At 42.0% G+C, this 26,983-nt stretch overlaps 1 protein-coding gene across 1 annotated transcript; it reads left to right on the top strand.

Annotated features, from left to right (window-relative positions):
- Window positions 1-1,632: 1,632 nt before the first annotated feature.
- On the top strand, window positions 1,633-26,983 carry caln2 (calneuron 2). Its single transcript, XM_018692451.2, has 6 exons — window positions 1,633-2,667; window positions 8,239-8,363; window positions 12,601-12,744; window positions 14,746-14,858; window positions 21,362-21,515; window positions 23,342-26,983. Exons 2-6 carry the CDS (start codon window positions 8,246-8,248, stop codon window positions 23,467-23,469), a joined length of 657 nt encoding a protein of 218 aa, XP_018547967.1. The 5' UTR covers window positions 1,633-2,667; window positions 8,239-8,245; the 3' UTR covers window positions 23,470-26,983.

The following is a 26,983-nucleotide window of genomic DNA, read 5'->3' as shown; positions in this document are numbered from 1 at the left end:
GATACCCTTCGCGCAGCTGTGTTCATCTCCCAAGTGGACAGTTAGGACAGCAGATGGAAATCAGTAATGTGGCAACCATTAGAGAACAGAGAACTGGATGGGGCCCAGATTAAGTTTTATAGTTTTCAATTGAAATATTCCAGTATTCACCAATTTAGATTTTGTAATCACTGCTGTAAAATACTCAAGTCTTAAGTTTGTAATCAAACATCTAGATTTGTCTGACTAACAGTCCAAAACCTCAAAATACTCGGTTTACTGCAAATTGAGACAAAGAAAAGTAGCAAATTCTTTTATTTGAGAAGCTGGAACCAGAAGACTTTTTTTTAGCATAAGGAATAATTGATTATCAAAATTGCTGATTTATTTATCTTAACTGACTAATCAGTGAACAAATCCTTGCAGCTCTGTGGTGCCAGGTTTAAGTGCACAGATGCAGATACAAGATTTTGGCTTTTAAAAAAGTCAGAAAGTGGTCACAGAGTGCCTTATTGGTTTTGGAATTAGGGGTTTATCAGTCCTCAGAGATATTTGTATATTTATCAAATGACATTTATGTATTCATTATAGAGTTAGGGGTTATGTATGCAAAAGACATAGCCTGTAACTCTCTCAAGGCAATCCACGTGCTTTTGAATGAACCTGAATCTAATTTAAACTGGCATAAATTTCAGTCATGCAGGTTAAGTTGTTTGGAAATGCTGACATGAAGCGCATCACTTCACCTTCATTTGTCCTGCCTCTGCTCAAGAAAAGCTCTTCAGCACCACGGACAGCGCCAAAAAAAAAAAAAAAAAAAAGCACCACAGACAAGCGCATGCCCAGCAAACCCCTGCTCCCAAGACATGATTTCTATGAGAATTAAATTTAAGGCCTGTGTATCTCATATTGATCTGATTTGCCGACGAACTGAGAGAAAATCTTTTCAAACCCTTTGTTGGACTCATTAGATATGCCCACAGTGCTGTTAGAGCACCGGGGTGAAACGTTCATAACTCACTTGTGTTATCTTTACTTTTCACTGATGCTTCAACTCCCAGTAGCAGCAGTGTAGTAGCCCACCGCACCGTTAAACCCCCCGAGGCGCACACATAATGTATTAACCCTTTTCAATCAGCAGTGGGAGGGGAGTGGGGGAAGAGGACTGGGCTGCTTAAACAAGTTGCAGCAACCACTTTTAATTATAACGGCTCAGCAGCGCGGGATACAGTTTTCAACATCAAGGCTGTAGACTTGATTGAGCTGCTGCGGTCTCACTGGCGGGGAAAACAGAGGCTTCACATGGGCTATTATATAATTAGTATAGGAGATGTAAATGAGATAGTGGTGGTATTCTAATCGGAGTTAGAGACAAACACAGACAGGCTGATTAGGAAACAACAGGAAGGGAGAGGGCGTCTAATAACAGTGGCATTAAGAGGTTTGGGTGGAGAGAGGTTCCTTGAATCTGGAGGCCTTTACCAACGAAGAAGAGGATGAGAATTTGGGATTGGGGGGGGGGGGGTTAGACACACTGCATCATTTAAGTACTGCGGCTGATGTCATTTCCTAAGCACCATAATTGGTCATCAAAGACTGAAAGCTGTGAAGAATGGCTAAATGAAAACACACACACACGCACACACACATTTCCCCAGGGGAGATGTGGCTTCACTGATCCATTGAAACCTTAATTGCACGGACCTCTCTCTCTCTCTCTCTCTCTCTCTCTCTCTCTCTCTCTCTCTCTCTCTCTCTCTCTCTCTCTCTCTCGCACACACACACACGCACACCTGCGAGGAGGGAAGCTCCCATTGAGCGCCACGGCGTCGCATATTTCCCGCTCACCTATAGCCTACACACAGTCGCACCTCTGCTGCCGTGGTCCCCCCATGTGGCCCATCCCTTACCGGACCGGGACCGATAAATGGGTTAACTCAGTCACCGGGAGTAGCCGAAATAACGGGAGCGTCGGGAGATCCCTTCCCATCCCTCCGCTGTGTGACCGAACTGCACTCAAAGCTTCCACCGGGGCATCATCCTCTCCTTCTGCGCGGTGTTGAGTCGCCCAGATTGAATTGAAATCGTGATTTATTATTCAAATCATAAGGGGCGACCGGCAGAAGCAGCGGCGGCGGCGGCAGCAGCAGCAGCAGAGGGAGGCAGCAACAGCAGCAGCACCACCAGTTCTGAGACCCAGACCCGTGGGCGGCTGGGTGGCGTCCGTCTGGGCGAGTTGACAGGACGAAGATTTTTTTGGCGCTCCACACTGCTTCATCCCAACAAACCCCTCAAATTCTCAAGATATGGCGATGACAAGTGAGATGTAGAAAACGGATGGGAGGCCATTCATGTGGGTCTGGACTTCAACTAAAACGGGCAGAATCTCCCACCATCATCACCATCCTCCTCCTCCATCCTCCTCACCTAACCAGTTGATATTTTTTTGACATAACTATCTAAAAAGTGTGGAGCACATGACACACTGGTGAATCCCCGAGGCAGGTCCAGCACACAGACTGAATGAGTCCATCTTTGGCTGTCGGACGGACTCCTCAAGAGCACAGGACGGATGCAAACAGACTAAACACATCTTGGCAATTCCTAACACCCTCAGCATCTCCGCCAACGGTGTTCTAACCGAGCGGGGTGAATCTCACACCGGGAGACCAGTCGTTTCATAGGCAGGTAGGCTATACCCCAAACGTCGGTTAATGAGTGTGTACCCCCCCCCCCGCCCCCGCCCTGCCCCCTCGGGTTGTTGTGTTAAAGGTGATAAAGGTGATTACCGCGACCGACCGCCCATGCGTCGGTCCCGCCGATGGCCGCAGAGCCGCGCGGGCGACTGCACCTGTTGTGATCTGTGTGAGCGTGCTTGTGCGTGTGCGCGCGTGTAAATACACCTCTATGCATGTGCTTGACAGTCTAGATGCGCTGTGTTGTTTCAATGGCTGACAACATAATGATGCCTGTGTTTGTTTCCATTTAGCATCCGACTATTTCAACTGCACCTGAAAATTCATTTGTGTGTGTGTGTGTGTGTGTGTGTGTGCGTGCGCGCGCGTGCGCGCGTGTGGGTTTGATCGGTGTGATTAGGTGATTATAGGTCCGTCACACACACGCCGTAAGTCTAATTACAGTGTAATTGTCTCAACACGCAGCGGGATGTAAAGCACTTCATCACACACTATACATCATGGTTTGTGGCTTTATCAACCGTCCCCCTGTTCACTCAGACTGTAGCAGCTCACATATTGGTTCTGATAAATGGGGACTGGCTGCAGTCTAAAGCCCAATTGTATTCATTCTCATTGCCAGATGCTCTAAAACTCCACAGTCATAAAGCATGATGGTCAAATCTGTCACCTGCCTCACACACATTCATCATCTGAAACCCCGGAGGAGACCCGCCTGTGGATGGTGAGAGATGGAGGGTGTTACAGTACGTGCGTGGTATAATGGGTGGTGTGTGTGTGTGTATGTGCGAGCATTTTAGGGGGGTAGCGCGCATTAGTTTTTTCTCTTTAAAAAAAAAAAAAATCTCGGACGCCCTATTCTCAGTGCAATGAGGGTGACATGTAGCAGCAGCTTGTAGCAGCAGGCGGTGTGAGTCCAGCTGCGCTCCCTGCGCTGCAGATGCGCGCAGCGTGGCAGACCGCCGTGGGTGTCCAACTCTTTTTTTCCCCCGTCGGCTGGCACTCTTAACATCCAAGAACTACAGCGTCGTTTCAGGCCACCTGACGGAAGATCAAGGGCGCACGCGACCGCATCTCCTCTGCCTGGGCTGGTTGATGGGTGAGGCGCCACAGCGATTCCTTTGGCTCAGTTGAAGGTGGTGGAGTCAGATACTAGAGCGCGTTGGGTGACCCAGGTTGACCTCCGGAAGAGGCAGCTGTAGGCCATGAGATGGGAACCCCATCCAGTGCCTCTGCTGAGGAAATGTTTGTAGAGTACAGCCTTGATGGGTAAGAGAGAGGCAGCAGAGATCACAGTTGTGTGGGGGCTGCCTATCTTTGCCCAAGGTGACTTCAACAGGACACTGACAATGTGACATTGAGCAAAGACAGCAGAGCATTAATTATTTTTACCACTGGTTTAGCTATAAATCATTTTGTTGATGGTTGCCTGTTGAGGTAACACACGTCTGTCCACTTCGTTTGGCTTTGTGGTTTATATGACAAATCAGAGATTTGCATTTTACCATTATCTAACACTAGTTCAGCTGATCAACTGTGGTCTTTCATTATTTTTGGCAGGCGGCAGGGGCTTTATCTCCAAAACTAGAGAAGATGAGGAGAGCCAACTGATGTTTTAGTGGCTTGAAGTAAAGAGAGAATAATTTGTTGATTTATCCTGACGTCCACCTGGCCACCTAACAATTCTCATGCATATCAGAGAGCCCTAGTATGAAGTCAAATCACACAGTTTTGCCTGTTTTGATGGTTAATTGGTGGATGCGGCAGTAGCAACAACCTGTTCCCTTTGATCTGACAGATAAGACTTGATTCTGTTAATACTGTTGTCTTGTCAGGGCTGCCTGCTTGTGATGGCATCGTGCATGTGCTGTTGGGGGGAAATAAATACTGTTGTGACCCCTCAGCTCTCTCCTGCTATTCTGCTAATGCATTTTCCTCCATGGGGACAGAGGGAGGTGAGGAAAAAACATGATTCTCCTTTCTCCCCGTTGCCAGCTTTTGGTTCAATCTCAGTTACTCCTCTCCCTTCATCTCAGCCTCTTCTCTCCCTTCTGAGCTTAAATTTGCTCTGATCACCGTGCTGCAGACTTGAAACTGGGATCCCCGGGGTGCAGGTGACCCCACAGTTCAAACTGTCAGTCAGCCCACTTTCATCTGCTCCTTTCATCCCCTTTGCCCCCTCCTCCTCCTCCTCTCTATCTGTCTCTCTCTCACACACCTGTCTGTCTGTCTTTCTTTCTTCTTCTCTGCCACTCAGCTTCCTGCTCTCAGCCAGGGGATGAGGTTTATCAGATGGAGGTTTTCTGCTAAAGCTTGTCCTTGTCAACTCTCATGTCTGTCTCTGTAACAACAGTCTGTGTTTTCATGAGTAGAAAAACCACAATCCAAAAATATATGGGAGAAAAATAGGGAGTGAGTGAGAGAGAGAGTAGGGAAAAAAGAGAACGAATCAGTGTGTGTGACTGAGTTTGATCTGTATGCGTGTCTGCTGCGTTTGCCATGAGTGAGTGGGTGTCAGGGGAACAATTGTGAGAGCAGATGGACTGTTAAAATACATTCTCATATTAATTTCATATCATATGTCTTATTAATTTGTCCACTGATTAAATAATTGCTGGATCCTGTTTAATTTGAAAATTTAGGGATCTTGCCGTGGCTTGCTGAACAGCCATTAAATGTTCCTTGTTTTTCATCTCTTTTTTTCTTTTTTGAAAATGTTTCTGTATTTATTTCTTCCATAAATATATTCATTTGTAAATGCACAGTACGTATTGACAGACTGTGTATATCATACTATAAATGTAAATCAATCTTCTCTGCTCAACCATTCCCACTGCTGCTGATACAACTCGTGCATGTTCCCAACTACGGTATATACCTGTCTTACAAACATGCATGCAATAATACACCCCTAGGAATTTAAACATGCTTGTGTATTCATTAATTCCTGCAGTAATAAACCCCAAAATAAGCCTTTTATATAGATGCATGTGCACCTACATACAAATAAACAATATATATGTATAAACTTATAGTGTCTGCACATACACACCAACACCTTAATGGTTATGGTGGAAAAGAACTAGTTTGTACATGTTGTTTGACCACACTTGAGATCAAAGGTGTTTCTAGAAGCTCTGAATGATCACGCTTGAAGGTGGCAGGGAAGGTGGGTGAGATGTTGGTCGTCATATAGAGAGAGGAGATGGATATGTTTGAACATGGTGCACATTTTCTGTGGCAGACATTCATGGTGTTGAACTGGGGTGTTCGTATGAAGATTGTCAGAAGTAGTTGGGTTTAGAATGAGAAAAAGAGCAAAAGAAGTACAAACCCTGGCTCTTTTCTCAGCTCGGCGCAGCTGGTCAGTCACATTTTGAATTGGATGTAATGTGTGTGAGATCGTCGGTTTCAGAAAGTTACAGAAATGGTTGAACACAGCTCTCCTTAATTCGACACCGGAGAGAGGTGTGGGGGGCAGAGGGTTTCCAAAGCTGTTCAACCATCCACCAAGCAGCTCTAATGAATCAGACTGGCAGCTTAACTGAGCAACCAATAAAACAATATTTGCACATATTCCGCACACATCTACTCAAGCATTTGCACATACATTTAATATAAAACCTGTTGCTTCCTGTCACAAAAGTTTTCTGAGTCCTTTTCTGTCAGATGTTCTGTCCTCTATTATGAACAAGGCTGACATGATTTCATCTGCTATTGTAAGAAACTGAAGAACAACTGTTTCGTGTTGTAAAGCAAACCTGATGCCACACAGGGTAAAAATTAAGAGGGGCCGCCAATCTCCTCAGTCATGATTTTATTTATTCATTTAATTAAATCTTGAATTAATTAAATCTTAAAATTAACGTGGTAATATTTCTTTGATGTTAACATGCTCTACATAGCACCTTAAAGCGAGACTGTAATTTTTGTGAATAAGCAGCCATTGTGACCACAAATGATGATTATGGAAAACTGCTAAAACTTACTGTAAGAGTAGCGCAAGTAGAAGAGAATCTAACTGGATATCAGTTACACAGATACATATACCTGAAGTCACTAATATCATACCAGACCAAGTAAGGCTGTAGTAGCAAAATAGTGTGTTTTATAGTTGATTGATTAAACTTTTCATTTGAAGAGGGAGAATGTGTACTTTGTTCTTTCAAAAGTTACATATTCTCACCTCAAGTCATAATGATGGAAGAGTTTGTTCTGTACTCTGCTCCTTGAGAAGTGCAGGTAGTAACTGGACAGTGATTCAACACTGAGATATTAGCATGGGTGTGTGTGTTTGCATCTTGTCAGATGAAACACGTCTGTAGATACATGTTGCCGTGGTGACCTGAGCACCTCTAATGTGCAGATGGGACAAGAGTAGAACCAGGAACAGATGGACCGAAGAATAAATTTCCTCCGAGCTCACAAACCAAGTGCACATACACACCTTTCTGCGCGCACACGCAGTTGGTTGCTGTCTGTCTCACACACACGCAGCCATTGTCTCACCTGGTGTCCTCTACAGATCAACAGCCTTCCAACTATCCCACGGCTCTTAACCTTTTACACTGTCTTTGTCTCTACACTCAGTCTGTGTCCTTTTTCCTCCCTTGGCTCTGATTCCAAGATCCACAAAGGATTTAGGTCTTGAATAATGGTGAGGAGAGGAGAGGAGAGGAGAGTGGTTGTTTATACTTTGACCATGTTTCCTATGACAGAGACATTCCCGTTTCTATCTGTATCTCTCCTGTCTGGCAGCAGCCCGCTCATGAAATGCTCTTGGGATCTCTATCTCTTCCTCCCTCCCTATCTTTTCTCTGTCTCCCTCACCTGAGTTCAGTTCAGCATGTACTATTGGCAGGAATATTACATGAAGCATATTGCCAAAGTGTCAAAATATTACACTGGGAAAGCCCTCTGAGGGACAACTCTCCTGAATCAAAGCAAAGAATTGCTCTGATCATACGACAGCGAGGGGACATGGCTGATTGATGCCCTGTCAAGCCCTGAGGTCTCTTGGTGAGGCGTTGGGTGGCAGTGGGGATTGTCTGGTGGGACAGGAAGTCAGCAGATCTGATGTGGGGAGGAGGGGGTAGAAGAAACGACAGCAAGTGACAGGACTTTAGTGCTTTTCCACTGTGGACTGAGGGGACTGAACAAAGAGCAAGCAGGAGAAAGACAGCAAGAGAATGACTGCTAGATAATACCGAGTTCCTGATTCTACTCTGATGGTATTTATCAGTATAATAAGAGTGGAATATTTTTTTTGTGACTCCATTGAATTATAATGTGATTACATAATTTGTCACTGTGATTCAGCCACAAGGAGACAGCAGTTTCTCCCAGAAATGAGCATTAGCAGAGTGGAAGGAACAATGCTCCCTCCACAGGAGCTTGTGTTTCTAAAAAGGGCTCATGACCACGCCGGTAGCTGGGGTTTGAATACACATGCAAGCACTGAGACACACATCCCTCTTACCTCTAGTGTTCTCATTCTCATATGCACACACAAATGCAAAGTCTACTTAGACCCTGTGTGATTATGTCTGTGTGTGCTCTACAGGGAGAAGATGCCATTCCACCATGTGCGGGCGGGCCTGCTCTATCCAGACAACTACCTGAGCAGCTCCCTGACAGAGGGCAGTGAAGCCTTCCAGCTCACCAGCATCTCCACAGAGGAGCTGGGAGGTGAGTGTGTTGACACAGAGAGGGGGAGAGAGAAAGAGAAAGAGAGAGAAAGTGGGAGGTGAGGAGGTGGTGGGGTTGCAGGGTGAAGTGTGAGGTGCTAGCAATTAATGTTTCACTACTGGAAAAATGCAGTTACAGTGCTCTAGTTCTCAGGGGGTAAAGTTTTTCCATTTAGCCATTTTGTCAGTGCTTGACTGGATGCATTGGTTTCCAATTATGGTGCTTAGGGAATAAAATCAGTCACAGGGCCTCGGTCTGTCAGTGTCTGACAGAAATAAAATATATTTGACCAAGCCTGAATTAGGACACCAGTGTATTGATATTGCTATCCTAATTCACATTTTCAATCCATCTTGCATGAAAATTGATGCCACCAGCACACAAACAGGTTGCATGGGAGTACAGCACTTTGATAATATTTGAGGTAAAGCCATGTATCAAACAACATTATGAGTACACTGACTTTCAGTATTACCTTATAACCTATGGCCAGAGCTAAGACAGAAAAACCAAGGTAATAACAAACGTAAGTTTTCCTTTAAATTGGCTTCAACTGACAAGCAGAAGTTTTAGTTTCACGTAGTCTACGCAGGGTGTGTTCAGTGCGTGCTGTTATCTACTGTACTGTATGTCAGGACATTTGAGTCTATCCCTTGACATAACCTCACATGTGCTATTTGACTGGCTGTAAAAAACAAAGACTTCCACACTGCAAAGAGGGCATATATTTCTGTCAGCGGTTGCTTTGGTGGGAAAGAAACAGCTAATCCTGCCACAAAGTGAGGACAGAGAGCATTAGAGTGTGTTTCTTACTGAGGCTGTTTGTTTGTGTTTATACATGTGGCCTATTGTAGTTTGCTCGAATGAGCTTTGGTATGAAGTACTTTGTAGCATAAATCTTTTAATCCAGTGTCCCTTGTGCACAACTCAACTCAACCCAGTTCACTAAAACAGTTGCTTTAGTGCACAGCAGAGCTGCTATAGTGACTGAAGCATCTCATCATCACTTGTCCAGTTGGCCTCTGTTTGTGTTTTGTTTGTCAAGGACAACGAGAAGGGTAAAGTAGTTTGAACCTATGTAGAGCTATTATATAAATTGAATTTGGACTCTAAGACTCCAGACGTTACGATGGGACATTACAGAGGCGCTGTCAGCCGCAGATCCAACGTAACCGATGGGATTGTTTGATGTGGACAAAATATCTGTGGTATTTGCTGCAAGCATTTGAAAATTCCTAATCCCACTTCAGAGAGATGCTGAAGGTTCTTCCAGGATCATCTGTTAGCACAGATAGAAGGCTAGCTAATCACCCCTGTGTTGGATTGCTGCTATCCTCTTCTCTAGTTTTGAGGCATTTCATCAATCACAGTGAGAACATGTACAGTCCTGGGGGGTTGACTCTGTAATACACAGTTGCACACAGGCGGGGCTGCATGCTCATGCAATCACACACACACACACACATACAGGCATTGCACAGTAATACATCAGGGATCAGCTCATTCGTACCCCGTTGAAAATGTACTCTTTACTGTTGAGCTGCATACAAATACATCTCACTTTGTTTTGGGAGGCCGCGCGCTCACCCGCATTCCCAATCCCTCGCCTCTGAGTCTCACTTTATTTAGTGAGTGAGAGAGAAAGGGAGGCAGTGGCACGGTGCTCGACTCTAGTTATCAGCCGTAGGGGATATTTACAGGCTTAGATGGAGACTGTGACTGAACTTCGGCTCTCACGCAACTGACAGAGCAAAGACAGGCAGGAGGCAGATCTGAGACGGACTTATTACACAGAGGAAGGAAGGAGCAGCATGTCTGGACGAGAATATTAATGACACACGGCCTGAGAGAGACAGAGAGAGATGAACTTTATGTAAAATTCATTGTTTAAGTTAGGAAAAGGATTAGTCTTAGGGAAATTGTGATTTGAATTCCGTCGTGCAGGAGGCTATTACTCTTCTTGATTGTGTTTCTCTTGTAAAGATTTGCACAAATGCCAAGTGCCAGCTAAAATGACACCCTCTCCCACCCCTGAAGTGTACAGATCCACAGGAAAATGAGCACTTGCATGTGAAAAGATGTTGAATAAAGACTTGCAAAATCTGTCTCGTCTCATCAAGTCGATAAATTCGACCACCTCCCTCCAACCCAAAGCTCCGCCTCCCCCCTTGCCACTGACAGTGCCAACTGATTGACGGGTTAATTAGCCAGAGATTGACCAGGGTATTTTGCAAGTGGGTCCTCGGAGGTTTGAGTAATTCTGCTGCACGAACAGATAGATGCCTCGTGAGATGTGTGTGTTTACTTGCAATTTCAAGTTAGAGGGAAGCTTTTCGTGTGGGAGGAGAGAGTCGGAAATGCTCTTGGCAATGCTGGTGGTGATTGTGCCGTGTGGAGGGATTGGGACAGGCCCCTCAGGGTTTGTAAAATGCAATAAGTATATAGAGATGTAATAGAAACAAGGGAAAAGAGCAAGAGGGGGGGGAGTGGGAGAGGAAGGAAAGGAGGGAGGGACAGCCGGAGATCACCCTCACCTTGATTTGCCTGAGAGACAAGCTGCAGCACTTCCATTTAATGGGAAAGCCTGTTATCAGCTCCAGGGAAGCACCTTTCAGCACCATCTACAGACCTGCTAAAATCTGTTAATCATTAATGTCATCTCATGGATTAGTCCATCTCACTGACACCATCTGATAGCTCACTGTTTACATTTTAGGATTACACTTTATGAGGCTAAAGACACAATTATACAACTGAAAGATTGTGTGAGTCTACAATGCAGCTAAACAGCAAGCAGGTTGTTTGTCACTTCCCTCCAAGTCGACACCTATGAGTATTTTCTGATTTGGTGCTCCTACTGTTAAGACAATTTTGGTTAAAAATAAATCATATGACTCTGATCTGTGAGCACTATGGTTAAAGTACGACTAGAGTTAGGCACAAAAACCACTGGATTAAACCTGCATTAAATACTTTTTGGACACTTGGCAACAGTGCGACGGGCTGTAAACACAACACTAAAATATCATCACCATGTTAGCAAACAGTTGCTTCTTTACACACCCAGCAGATATGGAGCAACATTAATATTGATTTGTAGTTGTATTTCTGGCTTGTACATCCAACAGTCCCTCTCTTTTAGCCCCACGTTTGGTCTCTACCACCTGCTGAGGAAAATCTGGCTCTTAAGCTGCTAAATGCTCCACTGCTCATATTTTCACCAGCTAGTTTCCACTTTGACTGTCTGTTGCTTGGTGCTGAGCAGGTAGCCCGCCATGGGTTTTTAGAGTTTTACCACTGCTACCTCTGGAAACAATACTATTAGTGCAATGAGGCTGAGCCAAAACTGTAAAGGCGTGGACTGGAAAAAGAAAACAATGAGCTGAAACTCTTTACAGCTGAAAGGACGTGCAGAGTCAGGTGATAAGTCTCTGTGAGTGTGCCACCACAAGTGCTCCCTTTAACATACAAGTAGTCATTTAATCCGCTGCTGATATAAACATATTGATTGTAACTGCTTTGTGGTTAGAGAATGATTGTGGTGATAATTGAAGGAAACTTCCTCCCTAAGAGGTTTTTGCTGCACTGTAACAGCATCACACTGCTTCTGCCTTTGCTCCTGAGAGACAACAGTCATTATTCACATGACCACAAGAACTCCTTGCCAAGAAAATGTAAATATTTTAAGTGCATGAACAAACAACCAATACTGCTGTTGTTCAGTTTTTATTAAAAATCTGTAGGGTAATAAGCAGTGTAGACAATGACAGACATCAGGCAGAAACGCAAAGATCAAACACATTTAATGTCAAGGACACAATTTAAATGACAAATTTTTTAAACAGAGCAAGAAAACAAAATTACAAGTCAGAATTATTGCACCTATTCTGTAAAAATGAAAAGAAATCTCCTAATAACATGTCAGATCTTTCAGAATGAACAGCATCTCAAGTATGAATGAATAAAAGGAAATGAATAAAAATAGGGAAACACACTTCTTTAGAAAGAATATACACACACAGGAAGTCACTCAATCAGTCCCAGCATTGGGTTTTAATGGTAATAAAAAATAAAGACGAACAGGTACTTTCATCTGCTGTGACGAGCCCCTGACCTTTAAGACACATACAAAACAAGAAGAGGGAAGAGATGTCTCATATCCCCTAAAGGAGAGAAAGAAAGGAAGCGGACAGACAAACAGAAATGTACAGTGATATGTCATGTGTTTGTCATGCAGAGATCCGTGAGGCATTTCGTGTTTTGGATCGTGATGGGAATGGTTTCATCTCCAAACAGGAGCTGGGCATGGCCATGCGCTCCCTGGGTTACATGCCCAGCGAAGTGGAGCTGGCCATCATCATGCAGAGACTGGACATGGATGGTGAGGCACTACATAAGGACACACACTTGGGTGCATGCACTGAGCACACATACACTTAAAACACAGATTGAACCTTTTCAAAGGACAAGTGTGTGACTGTTTCTGTATCGTATTAAAAATATGATGTGTAGAAGCTTGAAGAGGAATTTTCTCCTTATCAAAAAAGCGAGTCCTATGAATATTTCCATGTGTTGAATTTTAATGTGATGTAAATGAAAAACACTGTTAAATGATGCCAAAGACACAGATCTTAATGCTTATTTCATTTCCCCCAGGCTAAATGGGATTTTGAGTTCAGCTTTCTTCCAAATGTTCCCCTGAAATGTTTCTAAACTGCCTTTAGAGGAGCAGGTGGTCAATTGTCAAAAACAAATTCCCCTGGAGACAATAAAGACAGAACCTGTCTGATCCTGCTCCTTAAACTCCAGCTCTGCTTGTAAATTCACCAGAAGTCTGCAATTATTCCTAAACAGTCCCTGCATCACAAACAAGCTAGTCAATCTTTCAACTGGGTCTTATCTGCCTGCTCTTGATTCCACAGCTCACAGTAAATATCAAAGGTCAGAGCTAAAAGCATTTTGCTTTTGCCTCCATGAGTAGTCTGACCATCTGAGAGCAGCGCTGCCATTTGTCCTGAGGAGAGACACTATCTCTTTCAAAATCCTCTGGCTCTGACTTCTATCGTCTCGATGTCGTTGCTAATAAAGCACTGAAAGCGATCACTGGCGCAATTAGTTTAAGAATTTCAGCTATTATCAGGTGTTAGACAGCCTGCACAGTCTTTCATATGATTAATTTTATTCCTTAAGAAAGCTTAATCCGCTGATCTGTGGCATTATCTTCTTACCCTTCCTTCAGGTTTTGGGCAAAGCAGTCTTAAAATATATGATTATATTATGTTAATCCAAAGCTGCATTTTTTTGGAGAAACTGCAGTCAGGTTTCAGAACAGAGACCCGATGATCTTTGATACTATTAATATACTGTAATACAACGCAGCACTGCATTTTATGAATTTGTAATTGCCTAGTCATTTTTCAGTAATTTCTTTGAAAAAGTGTGTAATTTGCCTTTAATTTTAGCAGGAAAAAGGAATTTTCTTGGAGGAACAGCTCCATCTAAACCCAAATACCTACTGTTGAATACTTCATCGTATGAATTGTATGTTTGCCTGTAGACAAATTTCACATTTTTGCATTTTCAGTTGGCCTGCTGTGCACTGACTAAAAGACTCCTCTAGGTTACACAGCAAGTAATTAGACTTCAATTATTGCAAGTGTACCAGTTGAATACTAACTTGATTTCCCCTTTAATTAGTACCAAATTACATAGTTTCTTCAAGGGAACTTCCCATAAAATAAAGTGTTATCCTGCAACCAATACAAACACAACAGCCCTGAGACTTGTGCAGACTACTAATGCTTCTAATATGCTCTTTATTATAGCAAATAATAAACAGAACATTAGATTACACTGTAAACTGTTGGTAATATCAGTATTGGTGATATATAGTATAATAAGTCTATGCAGTAATTCACTTTATAAGACATGCTGTCATGGAGATGTTCACTGAGTATTAATTCCACGGGACGCTGGCTGTTGATTGCAATCTCTGACAACAGGCAGCAGTAGAATACATAATAGAAACTCTTACAAGTTGTGTCCTTCGAATATAAATTTTGCCAAATGTTCCCTGAATTGTCACAAAAAGGATCCCACAATCCACAATCTTGAGCAAAGGCACACACTCGCACAGGTGCACACACCTTATTTGAAAGGTGAATTAGTGTTGATGATGCATGGGAGTTTGTCACGGATGAGGGAACATCCATCTGCTGATCTATCTCTATGCACTTTTCTTTGTTTCTGCAAACAAATAAACTTCAGCATAAAATGAATTATTTAGCTCCGGTCTGCCAGTCTTCCTGTCTGAGTATCTGATTTTCTATTGTCCCGGTTTGTCTCTGTGTCTTTCTGCGTTTGTGTGTGTGTCTGCCCGCAGGGGACGGCCAGGTGGACTTTGAGGAGTTCATGACGATACTGGGGCCCAAACTGCTGTCGTCCGACAACAGAGAAGGATTCCTGGGCAACACCATCGACAACATCTTCTGGCAGGTGAGAAACAAAACTTCTTCCTCCCAGCTGGCAGAGTCTGCTTCTCATCATTCACACTCTTCATATTTATCAGCTCCATCCTTTACACCTCCTCTTACTTACCCTGCCTCACCTCTCAGTGTGTGTTTCAGCCGTCAGAGTGAGTCTTACATCCTTAAGCGCAGCCCTAGTTCCTGCAGGGACTCTGCACAGACACATACCTACTTAAGTGCAAAAATACACACACACACACAAACACACTTTCAGCCCCCCCCCCCCACCTGCTTCCTCTGTTCTCTGTCAAAAACAGAGACTTTTTTCTTTCGACTCAGGGCCTTGAAGGAGAAGAGACCTGCTGAGAATAAAGAGTGCTCCTTTATGCGAGTATATGTATGTTTTTGGGTTCAAGTGTGCGTGTGTGTTTATCATTCATAGTGTTGCAGGAGGTATTACCATAATAAAGGTTTCAGGGATGTGCCCCTTTATGAGGAAAGTCTGGGCATGTGTGCTTTCAAGTGTCCAAACTGGTCTCAGCAGTGATTAAAGCTGCAGCTCATCTACATGCTTTTGAACGTGCTTACTTTGTTTTTGAAAATTTGCTGCTCTCAGAGTCTGTGGTTTTTTTTTTTTTTCTTCCTTGCCTCTTAGGTAAGACATGCGACAATAATGAAAAGTGCAGATTCTGAGTGTGTGTGTGTGTGTGTGTGTGTGTGTGTGTGTGTGTGTGTGTGTGTGTGTGTGAGTGTGAGTGCAACTAAGTGTGTATGGGGGTTGAGTATGAGGACGGCTGGTTGAGCAGGGCGACAGCTCTCAGGAAGCTGTTCTCTGCTTTCCTTGAGTCAAATGAGAGGAGAAACATTTAGAGGGTGACTCACTGAAATGAGGAGGTGTGCGTGTTTCAGGTTATAAAAACATACTGGGCCACATTTACATAGACGGTCTTCATCCTAGATTTCATTGTGCAGTCGCTTCAGAAAATATAATTAAAAAGAAACAACCACCTATGCCACTCACACGTCGGAAAACAAAAGAAATTAATGCAAAAAACTGCTGATTTTAACATTGGGATCATTTCTTTCTAAACTGTGTGAAATAGGACACCTTTTTTTAAATGAGACACATCGCATCTATGACGGAGAGATGGAGCAAGACGGACTACAGTGTGCCAGCCAGCGAGGCTGAAAGAGATGAGAGAATAGAGAGGCAAGCTGGACAATATGCGGGGAAGGGGAGGGTGGTGCTGGTGGTGTGGAGGGGGGGATGCCCCACATAAAGATACAGGAATATAAAGGAAAACCACAAAGGAAAGGAGTGGAAGAAAATGAAAGAAAAGGTACAAGAGACTGTGATTCATGAAGGTCGCAGACAGTGTGCATCTCTGGGGTGATTTAAAATGTTCACCTCCCACAAGGAGACCAAAAGAAAACAGGAAGAAGGGGACGGAAAAATGAGAGACGGAAGAGGAGAGAGAGCAGGAGAGGAGCGAGGAAGCGAGAAAATGAAAGCAGAGAGCAAAAGAATATAGGAAGGAAGAGGAGGAGGGGGAGGAAATGGTGGGAGGAAGTGTGTCTGAGGACTATGAGAGCAGCGTTTCGTGTGTGTTTGTTGTGTGCAAGTGTGAGTGTATCTGTTTATATTTCACAGACCTCAGAGGGAGACAGGAAGAGAGGGAGTCATTGTGTTGAAGAGAGAGATGGAAGAGAAGGAGGCACATCATGGTGGGCCATAATGACTCAGTTCAGATAATATCCTCACACAGTGAGATGCATAATGACTGACTTCATTGGGGAGGCTGGTGTTGGCATGTTTTGTATGTACTTACATTTTCCTCCTTGTGTGTGCATTTGTGTGTATGTCTTGAATAGATTTCTATGTGTCCCCCTGTTTGATTCAGTGAAATAGCTGAGAAACATTTCTGTTTTTCTGTTTATTTTCCACTGTAGCATGGTCTGAGTGAAACCTCGGGGAGATTCAGATATCTGCTTGAAAAACTCCTGACTCAAGTTACAACATTTCTGCTGACAGACAGTAAATTAAATTTGAAAAAGGAAGAAGCACCCACTCTTCCATCGCAAATTAAGCTACAGTGCCTAAAGATAGTTATTTTCAGCTGCAGTAAAGACAGCAATTTTTGAACCAATATCATAACTGTGTCTATAAGAAAGTGTCTATGAGACATATGTTTGCGCCAAACAAGTGCTGGAGAGAGGTCTGCAGAGTCTTTTATTGTTTTACAATGGCTGAAAAATGTTGTTGACAGTGGCCAGCCTTACTTTACTTTCATCTGGCAGATGCTTTGTGTCCCAAGGGGCCTACGAATTTTTCCTGCATGTCAGGAGCAGTTATAGGGCTCTTGCTCAAGGACACTTGACAGAACACATAGACATGAGCACATTGAACCAACCATACAATTAATAGCCAACTTGCTCCTCAAACTGAGCTACTGCCACCACAAGGACCACCACCACTTTTGTGGTATCTCTGATTAGGGCAATCGAAATTTTCAAGTCAGCACTGCCTGAGAAAGTGATCTTCATCATCACTATATGTGTGTGTGTGTGTACATATATATATATATATATATATATATATATATACTGCCTGCAGCTCGTTAGTTTAACTTAGAATAAAGACAAGAAAACAAAGAAAAATTCTCCCCTCTTGTCTGTTTAATCCATAAAATAACTGAATTTTAAAAACCACAAGTTTTGGTTTTGACCTAATCCCACAGACTTTTTGCAGCAATACACAGTAACACCATCACTTTACTTTCACATTTGTTAATTTATATAACTGTACAAAGTTGCTTGTCAGAAAAATGTAGACAAATATAAGTCATTTTAAGGATCGACCTACACTGTGTTTGTTTGTCTCGCCAGGCAACCTCTGGTTTCCATTTATTTCCATACTGTGGAAATCAGTGGCAGACTCTTTTAGCTTGCTTCAGTCAGTATCAGAGTGTATCAGAGTGATCTTGTAGTCTGTGCTCATTTGCGTCAAAATTATATTATAAATTAATTAATAATTTAATTACATCAAGTTATACGTTTTTATCAAAGTGTTTTACTATTGACTTGTAGTTTTTTTTAGCTCAGTATACTCTGTATTTTATTAGAATTTTAGCATTTTTTATCAATGAAAACAGAAACTGAAGAAGAAGGGTGAAGGAAGCAGAACAAAGTAGTTGGCCAGTGGCAGGCTTATCACTGTCTTCTGCATCTGTTGAGACAGACCATGACCAGCGATGCCAAATGTAGAGTAATTTTAAAAATGTGGTCTGTCTCTGTTACATAATAACTGCCATTTGGTGCAGGGTTTCATCCAAAGTGCAGCACCATAAGTGCAATTATTTTAACACCGGTGTCTAAAAAACGACCGGGACAGGCCCTTGTCGGTCTCAGCACCTCGACTGTAGAATATTTTTCCTCAGATTGGCAAAATGTATTTTTAGGTGTTGTCCTCCATTGCATCACCTACAATTGTGACTGATTCTGTTTCTGTGGATCTAATTTATCTATTATTCATTTGTAGGTGGCTGTAGCCTCGGCTGTCTTTGTTAAAAATAACTTATCTTACCTGCAGTTTTTACACATGTGTCCTCCGTGTGTGTGTGTATATTTGTGTGCATACAGACCACATGGATACACATTGTTGTGTATATTTTTTCTTGGTTAAAGCACTTTGATACAAATGTGGTTGGTTTTCCCAGAGAAAGACAGAAACTTGAGTTGAACTTGAACATGTCACCTATCCCTGACAGCACTGTTGCAAAACAGAAAAATGGAAGGAAAAGTGTACAGAATAAAAGAAGCAATACTTGCAGGTTGTCACTCTGGGTGACTTTTTAGAGAAGGGTCAGAAGACAAAGCAGGTGGACGACTGACGAAACAAGCTTGTGTTGTATGAGGGCAGGCAGGATTAGACAGGAAGGACGGCGCGTAAGCACCTGTTCCTCTGATTGATGTGTCCTGGCTCCTTCAGTATGTCACCGGTCACTGCTCGCGATCCCCTGCTGTTTTCCTGTCACACGCACACAGGCATGCACGCACATACACACACATCACATATTTGAGTTCATTCAGTGAAAGACAAAATGCTCTGACAGGCAAAGTCTCAAGTCTTCGTCTCCCCATCATCACTCTGTGTGTGTGTGTTTGTGTGGATGTCGGTGTCCTTCAGAGACCAGGCAGGAGGAGAAATCACTCTGCTGGTTGGTAACAGGTAGCAGCTCTACTGTGGCATCTCCCCCCTTTAGACAGACAGACAGGAACATTGTATATTCTCCATGCTCCTGCTCTGAGCTGTCATGTTGTCTGTCCTGCGGCTGCAGTCCAAAGAGTTGTTCCTCCATTTCCCTGCATTAATTCAAAGTAGAGACAGCTTTGGCAAGAAGGAGAGCAGAAAATCAAGCAGCTCAGGCCTTCTGACTGCTGCTGCCACTCCCTGTTTCTCTGCCCCGGAGTGTCACAGAAGGTTGCATGAGTCAGTTAAAGCAGTTAAAGGTCTAATCTGTATTTTTGTTTGACCATGTAAATTAAAAGTATAATCACATAAGTGTAGAATTTGAGATGTAGATTTTTTTTAAAATAAATTCAGTTACTGAAAATATAGGCCTGTTTTGCAGAATACAGTATTAATAACTGAGATTAAGTAGTTTTAGTTTAAAACATTTCAGTCCATCAGGGAGTGACAACAGGTTGCACCCCAACTTTGTATTATGTTTTCACTCTGGCTGAAGTGCTTACACCTTATGATACTGTAATTCTAAATCTTGTTTGTTGTTTCTGACCAACCCTTCATTTTTATCTTCTCCTGTTGCGTTGCTTTGTTTGCTTCAGTAAAGCCCCAGAGTGAAAACTTTCAAAAAAGAAGAGAAAAATGTTGTTTTAGTTTGATTTAAGTTTGCTAAACGTTAAATAATATTGGTTCTATTCTCCATTGAGTTGTTTTCTCTTTTACCCTAGCTATCACACAGAGTGTCTGTGAGTGTTTGTGTGGACCTGTGTGTGTGAGTGAGTGAGAAGGAGAAGAGACAGTGATAGAAAACCAGAGAGAAAATGAAACGATTTAATGAGTGTGTTTGTCTGTTTATGTGTGAAATTATTCTGCTATTTATTCCAGTGTCCCAGGTTTACTTATAATGTTGTGTATTTTAGTGTGTGTGTGTGTGTATGTGTGTGTGCGTGCATCCACATGCATGTTTCCATAATTACAGTGTAAATCACCAGGAAAAGCTGCAGGAATGGCTCAGTATGTATTTGCAGAATGGTTTCTGGCTGTACATCAGTGCACACAGAAGCAGACACGCAAAATACATACACACAACAGACTCAATATTTGAGGTCACATGCATACATAAAATGTGTGTCAGTGAGTGTTAATCTATTTCTAATCATGTTTATATATGCATGTTGGAGGACGGTTGCCTTGCCATGTTGAAATCTGACATTACAAAGACTGTTACTACATGGAGCTGGGTAAAAAAAAATTTTTTTTTGGTCTAACCAAGCATTTTTTGTCAGGTTTCAATAATTGATAGTCACATTTTGGTCAGCACCAATATTGAAGTTCGATACCCAGTCCCAGTAGAAATACAGTTCTAAACTCTCATCTGCTAGTTTTAGCAAGCAAAGCCTTAAGGCATGAGCAGGATTACAGACCCCTCGTTGAAATGAGCATCTCCTCCTCACCATCACAACTCTTTTACGTCCCTACCACTATTGTCTGCCAGTTCTGTTTTCTCCATCTGTGTCTCCCACTACTTCCATCTTCTCAGTTTTCTCTGACCTCGCCATACTTCCTATTTTCTCATCTTACAGCATCTCTCTTCGACTCTCCATCGACCCCCTGTTTTCTTCCTCTCTGCCTCGTCTGCCTCAGTATGTCCATCTGTTGTGTTAAACCAAGCGACTGATTGTGTTTGAATCTGTCAGCGAGGTAAATAATCTAGATGTAGATGCTGCTGTATGTGTGTGCATGTGCATCTATTGAACATAGGAGGTGGAGGTGGAGGTGGGGGGGTGCTGGGTGGACAGGAAGGACGTGATGTTTGGGAAGGGTAGACAGGGAGTAGAGCAGAGGCTAATATTCAAACTCAGAGTCAGTGATTGGTCAGAACATGCACACACCCTGAGAAAATAACCACCTACAATGAAGTAAATGCACTGGTGTTTTCATTTTAATTGATACATCCATTAAACTGAGTGTGCTGTTTGTATACATTTTCCCCCTATATCAATCCACACACACAGGCTTGCATACTGATTCAGGCACCCAAAAATAGCACCAGTGATGCATAGGCAAACATGCTGCCATTACATTACAACTGACACCTTCCCCACTTACATACTGTACCCTGTACCATACACATTTAGGCAATAGAAAAGAAACTCATAAATGCCATAATTTTTCACAGCTTCTACATCTCACACCTCATTCCTATCTTCTATATTCATCTGCCCTCATAAAGCCAGTTTGTGTCTGTTTGACTGTGTCTCTGCATTGATCGCCGTGTGCCCCTGCAGTTTGACATGCAGCAGCTGTCTCTGGATGAGCTGAAGCAGGTGCTCTTCCATGCCTTCCGGGACCACCTGACAATGAAGGACATAGAGAACATCATCATCACAGAGGAGGAGAGCCTCAACGAAACCTCAGGGAACTGCCCTGAGTATGAGGGAGGTGAGGAGGCTGTTCTCGTGGAAACTTTGCTGTTATAAATACCTTTGCTTTAAAAAAAAAAAAAATTTTATGGTGTAATTTATTGATTTAATTTGACGATCGAGCTAAGTTAATATATCCATGACTAAAACATTCTCCTGACGATAATACAGTTATTACTTATTGTCTTTTTGCTAAGAGTCATGAGGCTGTTAGCTTAGCATAACATTTAGATGGAAAGCTGGGATAAACAGGCCTCTTTCCACACCTCTACTACATATTTCAAATAGGTCTGGTGTTGGCTGTTTCTGTTATTTATTAGAGACAATCGACTAATCAGAGCTTAGATAGGAGTAGGGTGACCTCACACACACTTTTAGATGACTTTCTAAGTCTTGCTTGGCAAAATTCAAGGTGAAATCCTTAATCTGCTGTTATACTGTACCACTCCCCACAGAGCTTTCATTTGTAAGGTGTTGATCCTGAGGGAAAGGTCAAGAATTATCAAGCATATTCCCAAAAAACAGATGTAATATTTAAATGATAAAATCTATTAATATCAAGGTCATGCATTAATTTCTTTGAATTTCAAAGCCAGGAACCAGTAAGTAAAACACAAAAGGATTCTATTTGAGACTCATGACCAAGTTATGCTGCTTAAGGGAGAAGAGGGAAACAAAACCCTGAATCTGACCTTGTGTTAGTTACAGTACAGAGTTAGAAATTGCCTTTCTGCAGTGAAACATCCTCCAAGTCAGAGTAGGATAAAGGTAAAGGCGGATCAAACGCGCTAGAAAACCAGGAAAGTCTTAATGAATCCATTGGGTACTGGCCTACAGTCTCAGGGAGCCCTAGAAAGAGACAGCTGGGAGGAAATGGAGAAACTTAGCAGAGAAGGGACAGTGAAGGAGGAGATAAGAGGCTAAAGAAGGGATCAGGGAACTGCTGGCTGGGCACTCTTTTTCACAAAGTTTCTGGTGTAGAGGGAAGGGCGTGCCATAGAGTTAGAGAGAGGAGAAAGAACAGTAGAAAGATGTAGAAAGAAGAGAAGTTAGCAGTTGCAGGATAAAGGAGAGATGAAGTGGTACAGAGCCTCTCTTTTGTAAACGACAGCTCCCCACATTTAACCCTCTACCCACATCCTCAACTTTCTGTCTTTCATGCTTGCTTCCATCTTCTTCCTGTCCGGTGGGACTTCAGCGCCTTTCACAATCCCTCTCAGATCCACGACTCAGAGCTCTGACTTGATTTATTGATGCAGTGTGTGATTCTAACAAACTGAGACAAGGGGGCTGACAGAGAGGAAACTTTTTTGGTTGTTGCTTTTGCTACAAGGCCTGTTGGAGGACACATCTGTCTCTACTTCTCATCCTCTTTCAATCTCCAGAGATTATCTCTTTGGGGGGGAAAGGAGGAATTTTAGCCCAACCAGACAGGTAGCAGAACAAAAGTTCCACCTCTTGTCTTTGTTTTTGCTACAGCAGAGCGAGTATTAGAGCCAGTTTGTGCCTTGCATGTATTCATCATTTTCACATTGGAGACACTTCCGCTGATGATCTGGGTCACAGAAATACTGTAAGATGCGAAACATGGCAACTAGAAATGTTTGCTGCCATTTCACCCACACTGCATTTGTTTAGGTCAGTGAACGAAAGACGTGACATCAAGACCTCGGCTCTATATTTCTTTACCTTTTTTTTTTTTGTATTATATTGAAGTCAATAAACTAATCAGTCTATTAACTAATGAATACAACTGAGAATAAAGAATTACATGTGAAAACTCTAGTGTTAACAGAACTATACTTTTATCTCTTATTCTGTTCTCTTCTCTGTCGCTCTTCCCAGTCCATCCCAAGAAGAAGAATCGTCAGACGTGCGTCAGGAAAAGCCTCATCTGCGCCTTTGCCATGGCTTTCATCATCAGTGTCATGCTCATCGCAGCCAATCAGATGCTGCGGAACGGCATGGAGTAACCAATTGCACTGTGAGCATGGGGAGTGGACAGAACAGCCATGACCTCACACCTTGTCTTTGCAGCCAAAGCTGGACCAGCCACAACCCAAGCACTTCTCTAAACAATCAGTTGAGGGTTTGTTTTGTTTATTTGTTGTTTTTTTTTTAAAGTTTAATTCAAATTTAACTTATAGAAGCAGGCATTGTGAGTAAAATGAAGAGAGATATATTTGTTTCGCCATGCACAGTTACTGGACTTACCGGTCATAAGGAACATGAACTGGAAAAGAATTATGTTTTTATATAAATCATGAGAATTGATAGAGGGTTTTATTTTGCTGTTTCAAAGACCAAGACCACCCTTTAAACTTGATTTTAAAGAAAAATGCTTATCAGGTGCTTTGAGCCATCACTAATTTAAAAAAAAACAAACAAACAATGGTTATTATGGACAACTGCATATTTACCCCAGAGAAGTTGCGCTGAATGTTGAACTGAGTGAATGTGGGCACTGAATGTCGGGCACAGTATTTAAATGCATAGTAAATCCCTCACATAGTCTTGTATGAACATCGCACCTTTTGTGAAGCGTCTACACCCTCGGCTCAGTCCACTAATCCTGGGGCACATGAAATCCTTTTGTGTATCTACAAGGAGCACAACTCAATACTCAGTGAGGGACCACTTAAGAATCACTACTGTCCTGCTATCTCTACTCTTTAGTCTTAGGGCTGATTGATTGATTGACTGATTGGTCACCCAGCAGTTGCGTGAGTGTGTAGAAGACAGTGTTGACCACATACATAATGTAAGCTCAGGCTGAGAGGTGTAAAATATATGAAGATAAAAAAACAAGAGACATGAGAATCAATCCAGTGAAAGTGGAGATATGTTTTTGGATAATAACAGGACCAGGCTGAGATAATTATTTTTAGTTATGTGTTGGGACAAGATGTCTCACCTCAGCATCTCATTGTAATACTGCCCAACTGTGGTAAATGTAGGCCACACAAACGCATGCCAGTATACTGTATACACTGCCATACCAAACATTACTCTAACTCCAGTTTCCCATGGACTTCACTGTATATATATGTAGTGCTACTTAGCTTGTGTAATGTAATCCTCCTCTCAACAGCAGAATGTATGAAAGGTAGACACTAGTGAGATATATCAGGGATATACAGTAGAGCTGTGACATATTGTTGCTACAGCAGCTTTCTTGGAAAAGGTTGCATCCTAGTGGTTAAGATGAAAACTGCAGCTAAACGCTTGAACAGCCATGTTTACAAGGTGTTCAAAAGTGAACAACAACAGCACTGAATTTCCACTTTGATGTGTGTTGTATCAGTGTCACAAGGGCGGTTTTGGTCTGTATTGGTGACCATTCACTATTTTTTAATGGCGAAACCATTTTTTTTTTCCTCACGCCCCAAATTGTGTTGTCACGCCGGTGTACGGCTCAGAATTGGATGAGGGACTGAAGGTGACAGCTGCGGTGCCTGTGATGGTTTCTGGGGTCGTAGCTATATTTTATGGTTCAGATCTGATAGCACTACAATTTTATTAAGCTCACTGGGATGAAAAAGTTTGGAAAAGACCTTGTAGGTGTTTACAACCATGCTCCACTTTGATAACAGAGCCGCCCCGAGGCTGAACATCCCAGTGACACCACAGATTAAATTTGAGGATGAAAATGTTTTTTATGTGGGTGCAGGGCTGGGCAATAAAGAGATGTCACTGTTTATCTACTGTCATTGGAATTGTATTGTGAATATATGTCAATATTCTGTTATTGTTTTTAAAACTCTCTTGTCTAAACAAAGGATGCCAAACAAATAATCTTTCCAAAATAAGATTACCTGAGATTTAGTTTAAAGCATCAATGGGACACAGTTCAATACAGTATAACTTTGTTTCTATTATTTTATATGTGATTATTTTGTGATATTAAGAGATAAACAAAAAATATTTTCATTAACATTGTGGCAATTATTTCAACCAACCTGCCCGGCTCTGTGGATGCCATCTTTGAAGGAGATATGTGGGTTCCTAAAGTGCACGGTGCTCCCCTCAGACATTACTGGATCAGAGACTAATTTATTCCCATTAATACCTTGGCACGAATAGTTGTTCTCTTGTCTGAAGTGGATGAAAACAAATTGAAATATTTCAGTAAAACTTATGTGCAACCATGTGAGTTGATACGCTGTCTGGCGTTAAGACAAAATATACAGAAGGCAAGAGGGGAGAGGGCTTTCTTTTAAGATTAAAAAATATAGCTTTGTAAGATCAAGTATCACAGCAAAAATGTATTATACTGTAAATCAGTATGCATGTTGTTGTTTAAGATTTTCATGTCTTTGAAAGACAGGGAAATCCATTTAATCTTTCTTTGTGGTGGCACAGCCTTGATTTAAATGTAGGTATGTATGTACTACTGTCACATATTTGACTTTCCAATTTATACTGTAATAGCCATTTTTTCTAATTTCTACCAGCTATTAATCAAATCAGAGTGCAGGAGAGGGCATTTTCATAAATATGCAAATACAAGGTCAAGTCGTCATCATCATCATCATCATCATCATCTCTGTTTCACGTCATCTTGTAGGATAGAGTCTGTAGGCCTCACTGTAGACGGTTGAAATTGACACTGAATACGATATACTGTGTGTTTTAGTCACGTTAGGTTTTTATGGAATGTTCTCACTGCCTCATAGTCCTGTATAAACTGCTGTATAATGTATGCTACACTTATCCTTGTAAGTCAGTTTATGTCTTTGATATTCTCAGCACATTAACATCTGACCGACGGACCATGTTTCCACCTTTGTCTATTAGCGTCATGGTCCTTTTGAAACCAGCATAGACCACCTTATCTTAACAATTCTCTTAATAATCGTGCCATTCAGACATCCTTGCATGGCTATGTAAGGGAAAACTTGTTTGAAAGACCTTTTATCAACACTTTTGAAGTTTACATTATTATTATACTGTACATCTGTAACGGGACGGAATCAGTTCATGATTTTCATGTTTTTGAAAGTTGCTTTTGAGATTTGTTTTTACCAAAACATGTTTTTACCTTGTAGATTGTATAGAGATAAAACTAAACACAGATATGTAATACAACCTTGGCATGCTGCTTAGAAAAGGAGAAAGAAAACAGCAATAGTTACCAACTGAATGGATATTTAAAAATGCAAATAACAAGTTTAATCTGTTTAATCTAAAAAAAAAATATATCCATATATGTTTATGCAATAAAACCTTGTTTTGATAGAAATATAAGGCATCTGTGTTTACTTGTGAAAGATGTTTGTGTGTAGGGTTTTCTTTAGGAAATATATCAAATTCAAATTTTGGCTCAAGACCAACAGCATGTACAAAAGAGTAATGTTATTCAGAGACATAAAAGGTAAAATATTCTAAATCTAAATCTAAATTACATTTAACTTTTGGCTCACAGGAAGCCGGTGAGCAGAAATATTTTCACAAATTGTTAATAAAAGTAAAACTCTGTAAAAGGTA

Source organism: Lates calcarifer, linkage group LG20 (genome assembly GCF_001640805.2).
Source record: "Lates calcarifer isolate ASB-BC8 linkage group LG20, TLL_Latcal_v3, whole genome shotgun sequence".
In the NCBI taxonomy this organism is placed as follows: Eukaryota; Metazoa; Chordata; class Actinopteri; family Centropomidae; genus Lates; species Lates calcarifer.
Note: the sequence above shows the minus strand (reverse complement) of the source record. Positions and strands in the feature narration are given on the sequence as shown.